The 12789-nt window shown below is 38.6% G+C and overlaps 1 protein-coding gene across 4 annotated transcripts in view; it reads left to right on the forward strand.

The window, feature by feature from the left end:
• Window positions 1-689: 689 nt before the first annotated feature.
• Window positions 690-12789, forward strand: part of LOC135257046 (estrogen receptor beta-like) — a 49705-nt gene continuing 37605 nt past the window's right edge. The window contains exon 1 of one of the 4 annotated variants that reach the window (XM_064339440.1): window positions 690-798. In XM_064339440.1, the coding sequence (XP_064195510.1) occupies window positions 770-798 (29 nt within the window). In that variant the 5' untranslated portion in view covers window positions 690-769. Of the gene's footprint in view, window positions 799-10442; window positions 10916-12789 lie in introns of those variants that run through there. The other 3 variants (XM_064339445.1, XM_064339443.1, XM_064339442.1) reach the window with 3 other exon arrangements.

Genomic DNA, 12789 nt, shown 5'->3' on the forward strand with positions numbered 1-12789 from the left:
CAGAACAAACAAACGCTAATGGTTGAGTGGAGTGAGATCATGGTTCTGTTGTTTCCTGTGTTCAGTTTGACCTGAGCGCAGCCCCAGGGTGCAACATGATCTAAACAGCCATAGCAAAGAGGTCGGAGAAGTTCCCGAAATCTATCTGCTAGGGTGGAAGTGAAACAGCTGGCCCTCCGGGTCAGCATGGGCAGGAAGATGGCAGGGGTAATCCAGCTGGCAGGCAAAGGCAGCAAAGGGAGAGAGCCAAAACTGCATTTCCCAGAAGACACCAATGTGGCAGAGCTGTGTGTTCACCTCTGATTAAGACTTGCTAAATGCTGATGAGCGTAAAGCTGTACCTTCTCATCCAATAATGTCCGCCTTTGTTTTTTAAACACCACCATGGCTTTGCTGTAGCAAATGGGAGAGACCACCAACAGCACTCTGTGAGAACTGCAGCACTGCAGCAAGAGGTCCCCAAAACTGTGGGGTGAGGGAGTAGAGAGAACCGCAGCCCCAAGATTGCAGCTGTTTTTCCTGAAACCTGACCTTAGTTTGGATGATGCTCTGTAAGATTATTGTTATTTTCAAGAATAACTTCACCGTAATCATGTTATTGGCCAGGCAGCATGTTGTTGGCAGTACAGTTGGCACTCTTACATGTACCTTCTTTCCGGAAATGGTTTGGGTAACTCTGAGCCAGGTCACATGCTCAATGTGTCTGCGTCAGAAGGAGACAGAGACTGAGTAGCACCTGCACGGTTCCACGTACCATTATTCCACCTGGATGGGGGAGAAACAGACACAAATCATGAGGTGAGAAATACTTTGTGGTCAGTGATCATACAAACCTTTGAATGTGTGTTTTGAATGCATTTCAGTAAATACCAGATATGACATGAATCATGGTAGAAATAAGGTTGAGAGCTTTAGAAGAAAGCTCAAATTCTACAACAAAGGCAATTTTTTAAATAAGTTTGAGTAGCTTTGAATTGTGGAGAATAAAAATAGAACAGCTTAAAATTTCTAGAGGCTCATTAGTTTTTGTAAGACTATAACAAATAGGAGATGGGTTTAAAAAAGAAACACTTGGCAGACAGTTTTTTTTTGGGGCAAAGGTTGAACTGGTGGCTTTGAAAACCTGCAAGCAAGCAATCATTTGCTCACGCTTATCTGAGGTTATGCAAGAGACCACTGGGGTTAAAGCTAACATAGGCTTTATGTTCACCTTGCCAGAAAGTGCTAACTGAATAGGCAACCCTAATAACTTTAGTTTTGTGGAACTGTTTTGGTTAAAAGAAACACTTTGAGCCAGATGGATTATGAATGGCAACTGCACTGTTTGTGAAAGGCATACAATTACAGGACCCAGTATGTGTCTGTCCAGAGAGAATATCAGTATTTATATTTGTATTGTTCATTTAATGTTCACTATAGCTTATTGCTGCCGGTACATCCTCTTGTAAATCATAAGTTTTGGCAGCATAGTTTAATGGCCTTTGAACAAGCTTCTCTTTGATCTCCATTATGATCTTTGTATCATAATGTTTTTTTTCCCTTTCCTCCTTTTTTAAAAATAATGACCTACCTGGGTCATTACATTCAAAGAGGTTCAAGGAAATTACCTTGCTTAACTGGTGTTTTTCCTAGTCTGCGTAGCTGTGCAGTCCAATATATAATAAATAATAATGCTAATAAAGGTTACTTATATAGAACTTATGAAAAACAAAAACTTAAAAAAAATTAAAAGTTATGAACTGCTTTACAAAAACATAACAGAAGAAGAAAACAGACGTTATATATATATATATATATATATATACACACACAGATGCGTTACATATTAAAGGAAAAACCAGAATAAGTGAGTGGAGAAACATAGTGAATGCAGATGCTTCCATACAGGTGTACTGCATGATGCAATTAAGTAATTGACATCCTATCCTGCTCTGTGGCATGTGTAAAAATGCTGAGCAGGCACATTTGGATCAAGATGGCAAGAGGAAAAGATCAAAGTGACTTTGAAAGAGGGTTCATTATTGGGGCACAGATGGCAGCAGCTTCAGTCACAAAGACTGCTCAACTGGCTAGTGTTTCAATAGGAACAGTGGCTAAAGTGACATCTATATTTAGATCTGTGGGGAAGACATCAGTAAATAGGGTTGGACGTTATGATCGAAAGTGTACATTCGATGACCCTGATGCTCATGCATTAGTGTGATATGTAAGGAAAACAGAAGATCAACTCTTCTTCAGGTGACTAAGAATGTCGTGAAAAGACCGTGTCAGCAAGAAAAGTCCATTGACAACTACATAGAGGGGGATATTATAGTAGGGTTGCAATGCATGAACCCCTCATTACAAAGACAAATACACATTTGAAAGTTCAGAAGTGCAAAAACCATAGGCACTGGTCTACAGAGATGTGGAAAAAAGTGATATGGTCAGATGAGTCATCCTTCACTGTATTCTCAACAAGTGGGCAAGTGCATGTATGGCACACACCAAATGAACGGTACAGGCCTGAATGCTTGACTCCTACAGTGAGGGGGTTTAGTGGCTTTGTTATGCTGTGGGGGGGCATTTTCCTGTCATGATTTGGGTCCACTTGTCCCCTTAGAGGGAAGGGCACTGAAAATCAATACAAAGTTATTCTGAGTGATCATTTTTATCCTATGATGAAACGTCTCTATCCTGATGGGAGCGGTCTCTAACAGGATGACAATGCTCCCATCCACAGGGCACAAGGGGTCACTGAATGTTTTGAATGAGTATGAAAATGATGATAATCATATGCCATGGAATTTGCAGTAATCAGGGGAGATTATGAGCCAACATGTTAGACAGCGCTCTCCACCACCATCATCAAAACACCAAATGAGTGAATATCTTTTGGAAGAATGAGTTCCAGAGACTTGTAGAATCTATGCCAAAGTGCATTGAAGCTGTTCTGGTGGTTCGTGGTGGCCCAACACCTTATTAAGACACTTTATGTCGGTTTTTTTTACTTTGTCACCCGTCTGTAAATATACAGTGATATATACTATATACAGTGAGCCCCATAATGTTTGGGACAAGGACATATATTTTTTTATTTAGCTCTGTACTCCATAATTGTAGATTTTCAATCATACAATTCACATGTGGTTAAATTGTACTATCAGCTCAGCTCAGCTTTTATTAAAGGCCATTTTTATACATTTTGGTGTCACCATATGGAAATTACAGAAATATTCATACATAGTCCACCCATTTCAGGCTACCATATTGCTTGGGAAAAAATGGGTTCACAGGTGTTTCTGATTAGTGAGGTGTGTTCAATTGCTTCTTAGTGCAGGTATAAGACAGCTTTTAGTATCTAGTCTTGATTCAAGGCTTTTGATTGCCTTTGGTGCCAACATTTGTCAACATGAGGTCCAGAGTTGTGCCAATGAACATCAAAGAACCATTATGAGGCTCAGAAATAAGAAAGAAAGATGCACACTGTAGGCCAAAGCTTAGGCTTACCAAAATCAACTGTTTGGAACAACATTAAGAAGAAAGAGGGCACTAGTGAGTTCAGAAATCGCAAAGTTCCTGGTAGGTTAAGGAAACCCTGTATTGTTAATGACAGAAAAATTCTCACCATAATGAAGAAAGACACCAAAACACCTGTCCAACAGATCAGAACCATTCTTCTGGAAGCATGTATGAATGTGTCAGTGACTACTTTCAGCAGAAGACGTCACAAACATACTACACACGACAGAGACTACACTGCAAGAAGCAAATCACGTGTTAGCTGCAAAAGCAGGACGGCTAGGACACTTTAAGTACTAAAAAGTACATTAAAAGCCTGTAGAGTTCTGGAAAAAGATCTTGCAGACAGAAGAGACCAAGATTCACTTGTATCAGAGTGATGGCAAAAGTGTGGAGGCCAAAATTAACTGCCCAAGATCCATAGAACCCCAACCAACCCCCCAACCCTCATTGGTGAAACATGGCAGGGGAAGTGTTCTGATTTGGGTATGTATGCCTACTACAGGTCCTAGCTCATTTGTCTTCATTGATGATGTAACTGTTGATTTAACATTTATGTGTACATACAGTAAATTCTTATATTCATAAAGTATCTTATCTGCTTTAACTTTAAGCAAAAGCCTCCAAACTCATTGGACAGTGTTGGACAGTGCGTCACCCTACAGCAAGGCAATGATCCTAAACATAATGCTAAAGCAACAAAGGAGTTTTTCAAAGCAAAAACTGGAAAATTTTTAACTGGCTAAGTCATTTGCCTGATCTGAATCCAACCGAACATATACAGTGGGGTCCAAAAGTCTGAGACCACCAGTCAAGATATTTCTATTTTGCATTTGTTTTGAATGTAATACAAATGTTTGCATTACAAATGATAATATCAGCTTAACAATTTGAGTGAAAAGTTGAATTTTTGAAAAATGTACATGAACTTCAGAATATCTTCGTATTTGGTATGTCCCCCTTTTGCTTTAATGACAGCATGCACTCGAGCTGGCATGGACTCCACACGTTTGTGCATAACCTGATGACCCATGTTATCCCAGCATGATTTGACAATGTTCCAAAGAGCTTCTTGTGATGTCACAGAATGCGTGGCTTTCTCAGTCTTCAAGTGCCCCCATAAATGTTCAATGGGGTTGAGGTCAGGTGTCTGTGGAGGAAAGTCCATGACAGTCAGGACTCCTTTGACTTCTTTGGTCTTCAAGTAGTTCTTGCAAAGCTTTGAGGTGTGTTTGGGGTCATTATCCTGCTGCAGTATGAATCCTTCTCCACAAAGATGCAAACCAGAGGGTATAGCATGTCTCTGAAGAATGGAGTGGTACTTCTCCTTGGTCAGGTTGTAGTCCATTCGGTGCAGGTGTCCAACTCCAGAGTAGGCAAAACACCCCCAGACTTGAATATTCCCACCACCATGTTTCACTGTGAGTTTGATACACTGCGGTATCATTCTCTCTCCTGTTCGTCTCCTTACATACACCCTTCTGTTACTGCCATAAATCTCAAACTTGGATTCATCAGTAAATAGGACTTTTTTCCAGTCATCCACTGTGAAATGCTGGTATTTATTAGCCCACCCCAAGCATTTGGCCCTGTTTCCCCTCCTGAGAAGTGGTTTAGAAACTGCTACTCGTCCTCTGAGACCACTACAAGACAGCCTTCTTTTGACAGTACTTTTGCTGATTGGAGTCTTGTGTTCTTTATTTAGCAAATTTTGTATCTGTGATGAAGTTGCTTTTCTATCTCTCAGGGAACTAAGCTTGATGTATTGATCTTCTGATGGTGTGGTCATTTTTGGTCTTCCTGATCATTTTTTGGATACAACTGATCCAGTTTCTGCAAAGCGTTTTAGAGTTCCATGCACTGCCCTCTTAGAAACCTTTAGTCTAGCCATGATTTGACGCTGAGAAAGACCCTCTTTGCTTAGAATAACAATTTGACTTCTGACACTTTCATGTTTCCCACTATCACAATGCTACTTAGTAAGCAATGATTTGCTGGAAACTTGAGGCACAGCCATATTTATAACAGGTGAACACTGGCTGCAAGTTGAGTTACTTGAAAGAGCCTCTGATGAGTAGATCAAATCCACCTGTCATCTGAACGCATGCTTCAATGGAAGGGATACAACTCAAGGAAATCTGACCTTTTGTACAATGTATTTGTATAAATAGTAGTATAATAGTATAAGTATAAATTTGCTTAAATTTGATTGCTGACCTAGAAATAGTGCATAATCTTAAATATTTCTTCTTCATTTTACATGTAATAACTTCTTGTGTTTTTAAATGTTTCTGAATCTTCAAACTTTCTGATTATTTCCAGGTTTACGTGAAAATATTATAGATTCTCAATGTGGTCTCAGACTTTTGGACCCCACTGTATATTTACTCACAGATGTACAGTACATTCAGCACACACCTGCATACACTGGGATTTTGTGACTAAAGTGCTGCATACAATAGGGGTACAATGTTATTTTAGCCCATGCATTTTAATTACAGGTATCATGCTGGGTCTGTAGCATTTGCGATGCTTTAAAGTTTATTAGAAATTGAAAGAGAAACTAAGTGAAAGTGTTATGTTTTTTGACAAATTGTATCATTGAACCCTACCAGACAGTTTGTCTTGGAAGTTTTGGCATCTAGCATCAAGTAGCACAATAGCTTTCAATTGCATCATTTACGCCTTCAGGTAGAGCAGTGGGTCTACGCTTGCCTGAAGAATCCACCATTGATGAGACATTCCTTCCTCAACTCCCTTGCTGCTCTCATCCATATGCTGAGTTTGCTCTCATTTGAAAATCCAGAGTGACTATATATCCAGAGCAATGTCAAACAGTTTTCCAATGGCATAACTGCAGAGCCAAAAGAAACCATCCAATTGCTGTCTAGCGAGTTAATGCCCTGGCCAAAATACAGTTTGGATGCATTTATAAGAGTTTGAATGCTTTAAATTACATACAGTTGTCTTTAGTTGAAACGTAGGCAAATGCCACTATTCTCTATGTGACTACCTGGCTGTTATCTTACAGTTACAATAGTTCTGCCTGAGGTGTTTGTCAGATGGATTCCATAATTGGATACAGTAGGGAGAATAGCTTCCTCTTCCTATTAGTACTACTAACAGTGTTTAGGCTATATGCAAGTCTGTTAAACTTTAAGCCTATTGGTTTCATGTAGCCTAGTCTACAGCTTACTAGCTGGTGGTGACAAGGGTTAAATAAAACCAGAACTATTCACAGTCATAGTTCACATTCTATTTTAACATGAATTGTGGAGAAAGAGCAGACTATTTCATCCACCTTTGATGGCTTCAGCTCAATACTTTCAGGTAAAAAATGTAGAATACCAGTGGAGGTAGTAATGAATTACATTTGACAGTAGATGGCTCCAAATTATCAGTACATGATATGTGAATTGCATGGTATTTGACTCACCGCCAAATAATACCCTACCCAAAGTCAAACCAAAGCATGGATGTTGAAAAATGCCAGAACCTGACACATAGTGTCAAGCTCAGTTTGGGTAACATAACGCTGTTTAAGATTACTGTACAATTTACTGGTAACATTTTTCTTTTGGACTTCTTTTGGATAACTGGCACAGCAATTGCAGCAGTAAGGTCAAATGAAAGGTTTATGTGACACACAATATGCATTGTCCTTCTATCCTGCAAACTGTCCATGTCACAAGTCTCCTTGAAGGCGGAAACAGCTGGCAGGAGAAAAGGGAAGTGCCAGGTCCCAGGAAGAGATTGATCTGAGAAGAGGAAGCCTGTGGTGCAGGCACCAAGAGGGCACCAGGCCTGGGCAAATCAACGAGAAAATGCCCTAAAAATTATTTTCATTTTGTTGCTCAGAACAGCAGAGCAGTAAGAAAAAGGAATCAAAACCATGTTTACATGAACTGTTCAAGGTTATGTAGGGACCACCCCTTCCCCCCCAAAAAAAAAAAAAAAACATCGAGACAGCATCTTATGGGCAGCTTTGTAGAAGTGAGAAAAGGAACTTTACTGCCTTTGCTATAAAATCTCAACCTGGCAAGCACTTGAATTACAGGTGGAAAGACGTTTTAATGTACACAAAGCAGTCATCTCAGTTAACTTGATTGTGCATCTTCTGACATGACAGAAACATGGCACCCTTTTTGTCTTAGCCCACAGGTGAGGGCTAGCAAGGGATACAGCAGGATCCCATAGGGCAGTGGTTCCCTACCTGCACTTAAAGCATCTTCCTCTGACTACAAGCCCAACTGTGATGCAGTCAATAACAAGAAAATAAAAATAAAATAAAATAATAATAATTATTATTATTACTATTATTACTATGCCTGTTACAATGACAATATTAATATTGTTGATATTATAATGGCAATCCAACATTTCATAAAATGGATCACAAATAAGATTTTAAGAATTCAATGCAAAGAAACATACAATTTACAAATCATGTTACAACTAATAGTTTTGGTCCTTGGTCTGCCATCCTCTTTGTTCACTAGAAGGAGCCAGAGACATTGAAGGGCCTTGAAGAAGCAAGGCTGAGATGCAGTAAGCTTTCTGCAGATCACCACCTCAGGGAGCTTCATTAATGGATATTATTTTTTCAACTTAAGGTCATGAGGTTAACTTTAACAGGTCTTTCACAAGCTCTCCATGAACCTCCCAAAGACACAATCTAAACCGTCCTTTCTTTGCAGGTGCCACTCTCCCCAGCTTTCCTGTGCTGTATGTGGCTCCCTGTCTCTTAATGTCTAACTTTTCTTGTTCAGCGCAGGTTGAGTTCTGGCTACAGAAAAAAGGGGTACAGCCGGAAATGAGTTAAAGGTAAATTTTGTTCTGATATTTGGAAGCATTTTAAAGCATGGAAGAGCTTGCCAGGTCAGGAAGTAGAGGCAGAGTGGACTCCCTAATAAAAGAGGTTGTAAATCTCAAGAAGACCTTTTCCTTGCAAAATAAAGCCAAAATTACAAGTCTTCTCGTGGCCAATTTGTGTAAGGCATAAATGATTGCACATGCACAAGAAAACTGAATGCAAAATGCATTTGGAACATTTTTAATAGAGGAAAATGCAGCGATGCAAATCTTGAGCACAGTGATTTACAGTGAAGTTTTTTGCCCTCATGGTCAAACATTCTTGTTCCATTATTATTGCATATCTGAAGATAATTTTCCTCCGCCCAAAGTCATACCTAAATGTTACCAATCTTTTTGATGATTTGTGCCATCTCATTTAGCTTTAACCCAATGTCTAATGCCCAGCTGTAGGTGTAGGTAAATCCCTCTGTAGAAAGGCCCTCTATCAATTCTGAACACAGCTGACACATACAATGCTCCCACCTGCTACTTCTTTTAGCCTTGTCAACTGAAGCCGCTTGGATATATCTTTTTTGCTTAAACAGGCTTCCACATTTATATCTATTCAGTTAAAGTACATACTTGTAACTAAACAAGAGGACTTTTTTGTCAAATGTCAAGTCCAGGTCAGTGACTGGTAGAGCAGTGACCCTGCCATTGAAGTCTCTCTGATCCAGTGAAAAACTCAGTTAAACAGAGAAAGTCAGTTGGGTCATTTGCACACAGCCACTTAGTGCAGTTCCTCATAAAATGAAATGCGAACTTTTGTCTGAAACATGTGGCACTGAAAGAGAGTGGTAGGAGAGAACAGCTGCATACTCCTTAGAGTCAGCATCTCTTTGGGGGTGTTGTTCTAAGGCATTGGCAGCCAAGCTCTGAGCATTGCGAAAAAGACATTGTCTGTCCAAACTAACGTCTGCGTTGACAGTGCAAACGAAAGCTTGGCTGCACCGAACAGCAAGAGCTCATGTTGCAGCTGGAACTTGGCTAAAAACAAAAACAAGCATTATTGGATCTAACTTTAAAATGAGGTAATGAAAATTAATTTAATGATATTATATTGAAGACCAAGATATTAAAACACTCATGAATGCCAAGGCATACAGTTAGTCTTTGAGGAAAATGGGTCTATTGACTGTGGATATGGCTTCTTGAACCGCTGAAATTAACATATATAATCGCTATACTGATGAGTGGGCAAACTATAGGACCTTTGTGGGCCATTTATTGCAATTAAGCAGGGTAGATTTAGAATAGATGACATGCCATATTTACCAGAACATTCTCTCTCTCTCTCTTTCACCCTCCCCCCCCTAAAGAAAATTTAAGTAAAAAGTAAAAATCTGATTTGTGGGTGCAATGACGTGGATTGCCTGAGACTGATGCTCTTTACACTGATAGCAACCATGTATGTGCGAGTGGTGGAACTGAATTCTATTCGCATATACCTTAAATCAGTCTGAATAATGCTCCCCAAAATCATTACCCAACCCCATTTCTCAAATACCTGGACCCAATGCATTACTGTGCAATGTGTATAATTACCAGCATTTTTGCAAGCATAGTGCAATACCAGAAACCTTTTAAACACAAACATTATGCAGAAAAATAACTAAAAAATAATTAAGAAAGAAAGAAAATAATATCAACAAATATCCACAATTACTGTTAATTATTTTGTTTACATTTCTGTAGTTTTTATGGCAGATGACTACAATAAAAACAGAATATTCATACAAATAGGAAAATATATCAGTGACTATTACCCAACCAGTTACCTGGAAAAGGTGTGACGGTGCACATTCACAACATACATGTGGGTACTTGCTGGATTGAGTTAATACAGCTGTATGATTATTTACCGGGGTCTGAAAAGCAATCAATTTCTGATAGAATTTGTTGTAAGGTAGATGTTGGTTCAGATTATATTGCCGATAGTAGGCTACAGCAATCAAGTCGGTTTTGTCTAGATTTCCTGGACACTAAACCGCACGTAACTTGGTCAAGGAAATATAAGTCGAATTAATTTGGCTACACTATTTACATTATTTGCACTTTGAGTGTGGCTGCAAATGGGACCAGTTCGCGCTTAGTGAATAGGAATGTAGGCTACAAAAATAGGCACTTCTCGTTCCGCACTCGGGACAAGGTTACAAGTTCAAGGAATAATAACTGAGGAGGTTTCAGAGCGGGTGTGGTATATGACGTTGATGTTGTATATTAAGCATGAAGATATGCAGCCGCACAGGATAAAGCCAACTGCACGGAAAGTGAACGCCACATTATTGGATGTTGACAACAGAAATTAACTGACGCCCGGTGTTTATTCTTGTATTCTCTTCAGAGCTTGATCGTAATCCTTTCATTGCAGCAGCGAACTGGAACGTTTAAACTGCGGACTCTTTTGGTTTCACGTTTCGTACCGCACATTAGGTCTCCGTAAACTGGAAGCAGTTTATTGTGTATGCTAGATAAATAGCCAACAGTTTAGCCTACCTCATCCTCTGACTATCGGCTTTTCTTGTTTTTCTGTTCCTGCGATTTAGATTTGCGGCAGCAGGTAAGTTGGGTCTTTTACGAATTCAGTAACCTACAATGCACATTTGTATTTGCAATGGTTACATTTTCCATTTTATGGGGGAAAACATCTGTTTTTATCTTTAAGTAACTTTGGTGCATGTTTAGGATATATTTTCCCCTTTTCTGAATATTAGCCAACTATTTGAAAATAACGGGTTTCTTTACATGACATTTTGAGAATTATTGTGATATTTCTATTTAGAAAAATTAAGAAACCTGGTAAGATTGGAGTTAACGTGCAATATCCTTTGTGAACGAAATACTGACTATGATTAAATAGTCCTAGTTCACTTTACGGTTCAATTTTGATCTGCATTTGAACGGTACTACAATTGGGTATTATTTTCTTCTTGGTTTGCTACCAAGGTAGGCTACCAGGTTTGCATATCGCAGCTGCAGTCGTTGTAGCCTACCTATAGGCTATATGTGCAGTTCTGTAAGTATAAGGAGTGTAGGCTATGTGTTTAGAAACCCTTTCTAAACACACACACACAAACACACACGTGTAGGCCTATATACATCCATTAATCATTAAAAAAAATGTATTTGATATATTTTAGAAAACTTATATATTTTAAACATCTATTTTTTCCACAAAAATATTTGCAGCAAAACAACACCATTATCTTTTGACACATGCAATAGGATGACGGAGGGAAGCTGACACATAGGCTACTCGATTTGAATTAATGGAGAATCCAAAAGACTGAATGTCTTTTTAACACCTGTTGTTACTTTCTTCATTTTGACTTTGTGGATATGGAGAGAGTGGTGTCAGCGAATTGCAGTTGTGCTGTGGTAGGACATGTTAGATGATATAGTACCAAGATAACTTGCTTAGCAGTTGAAGTTGAAGCACACACGCACACTGACTTGGGCCTTGACCAATCAGTTAGACCCCCTTTTTTATGTACATAGTTGAACAGTGATCATGTGTTATAAATATCATTTATTTTAGATGTAATGAAACTTTGCTTCTTTAATAAGAGAATGGGAATCAAAAATATAATTACTCATTTATTTTTTCAAACCTTTCAAGACTGGAAAAAATATATACTATGATGACGATGATGATGATGATGATGATGATGATGATGTTATTAGCAAATAGCAATCTGATGTCCCCAGGACAGTATAGTAAATTATACAATTCATGTGTGAATGTTTTGTTTTGGCAAAGCAATTCACTGTAAGTTGGCAGTGTACCATATATTTGCCAATAAGCAAATGGCAGAATGACAAATAGGAGTATTAGGAGGTGTGTGAATATCTCAGTAATAATAATGATGCAGGCAATGTCAAATCGCACGGAAGGGCCCTGTAGAATTTAATATGCACATGAACTCCTTGCTTTTGGAAAGAATTTGGACAGGATCCCAGATTTTCTTCTTTCATCTGCAAGTACGTGTGTGAAAAAGTAAACACCTAATATTTTAATTATTGCCCCTGGTATACTGTGTGGTTCTACAGAGAACATAATGTATGGTAAAACAGCAGTAGTACATATGCATCAAATTCTAATTTATGTATTTTGAAATATATATCAGTAGACAGTCTTTGCATATATTGGGAAAAAATCAATTGACATAGAGTAATACACATTCAGTGTTTTTTTCTTCATCTGTTTCCTACAGTATATTACCATTTAATGTAGCCTATATGTATTATATACATACAGTACTGTGCAAAAGTCTTAGGCACCTGTAAAAACAAATGCTGTACAGCTAAGATGCTTTCAAAAATAATGAAATGAAAGGTTATAAATATCGAAAAAATAATATAAAGAGCAGTAAATAGTCAAAAACTAAATAAAATCAATGTTTGGTGTGACCACCCTTCGCCTTTAAAACTACA

The sequence above is a fragment of the Anguilla rostrata genome, chromosome 6, assembly GCF_018555375.3.
Source record: "Anguilla rostrata isolate EN2019 chromosome 6, ASM1855537v3, whole genome shotgun sequence".
Taxonomy (NCBI): Eukaryota; Metazoa; Chordata; class Actinopteri; order Anguilliformes; family Anguillidae; genus Anguilla; species Anguilla rostrata.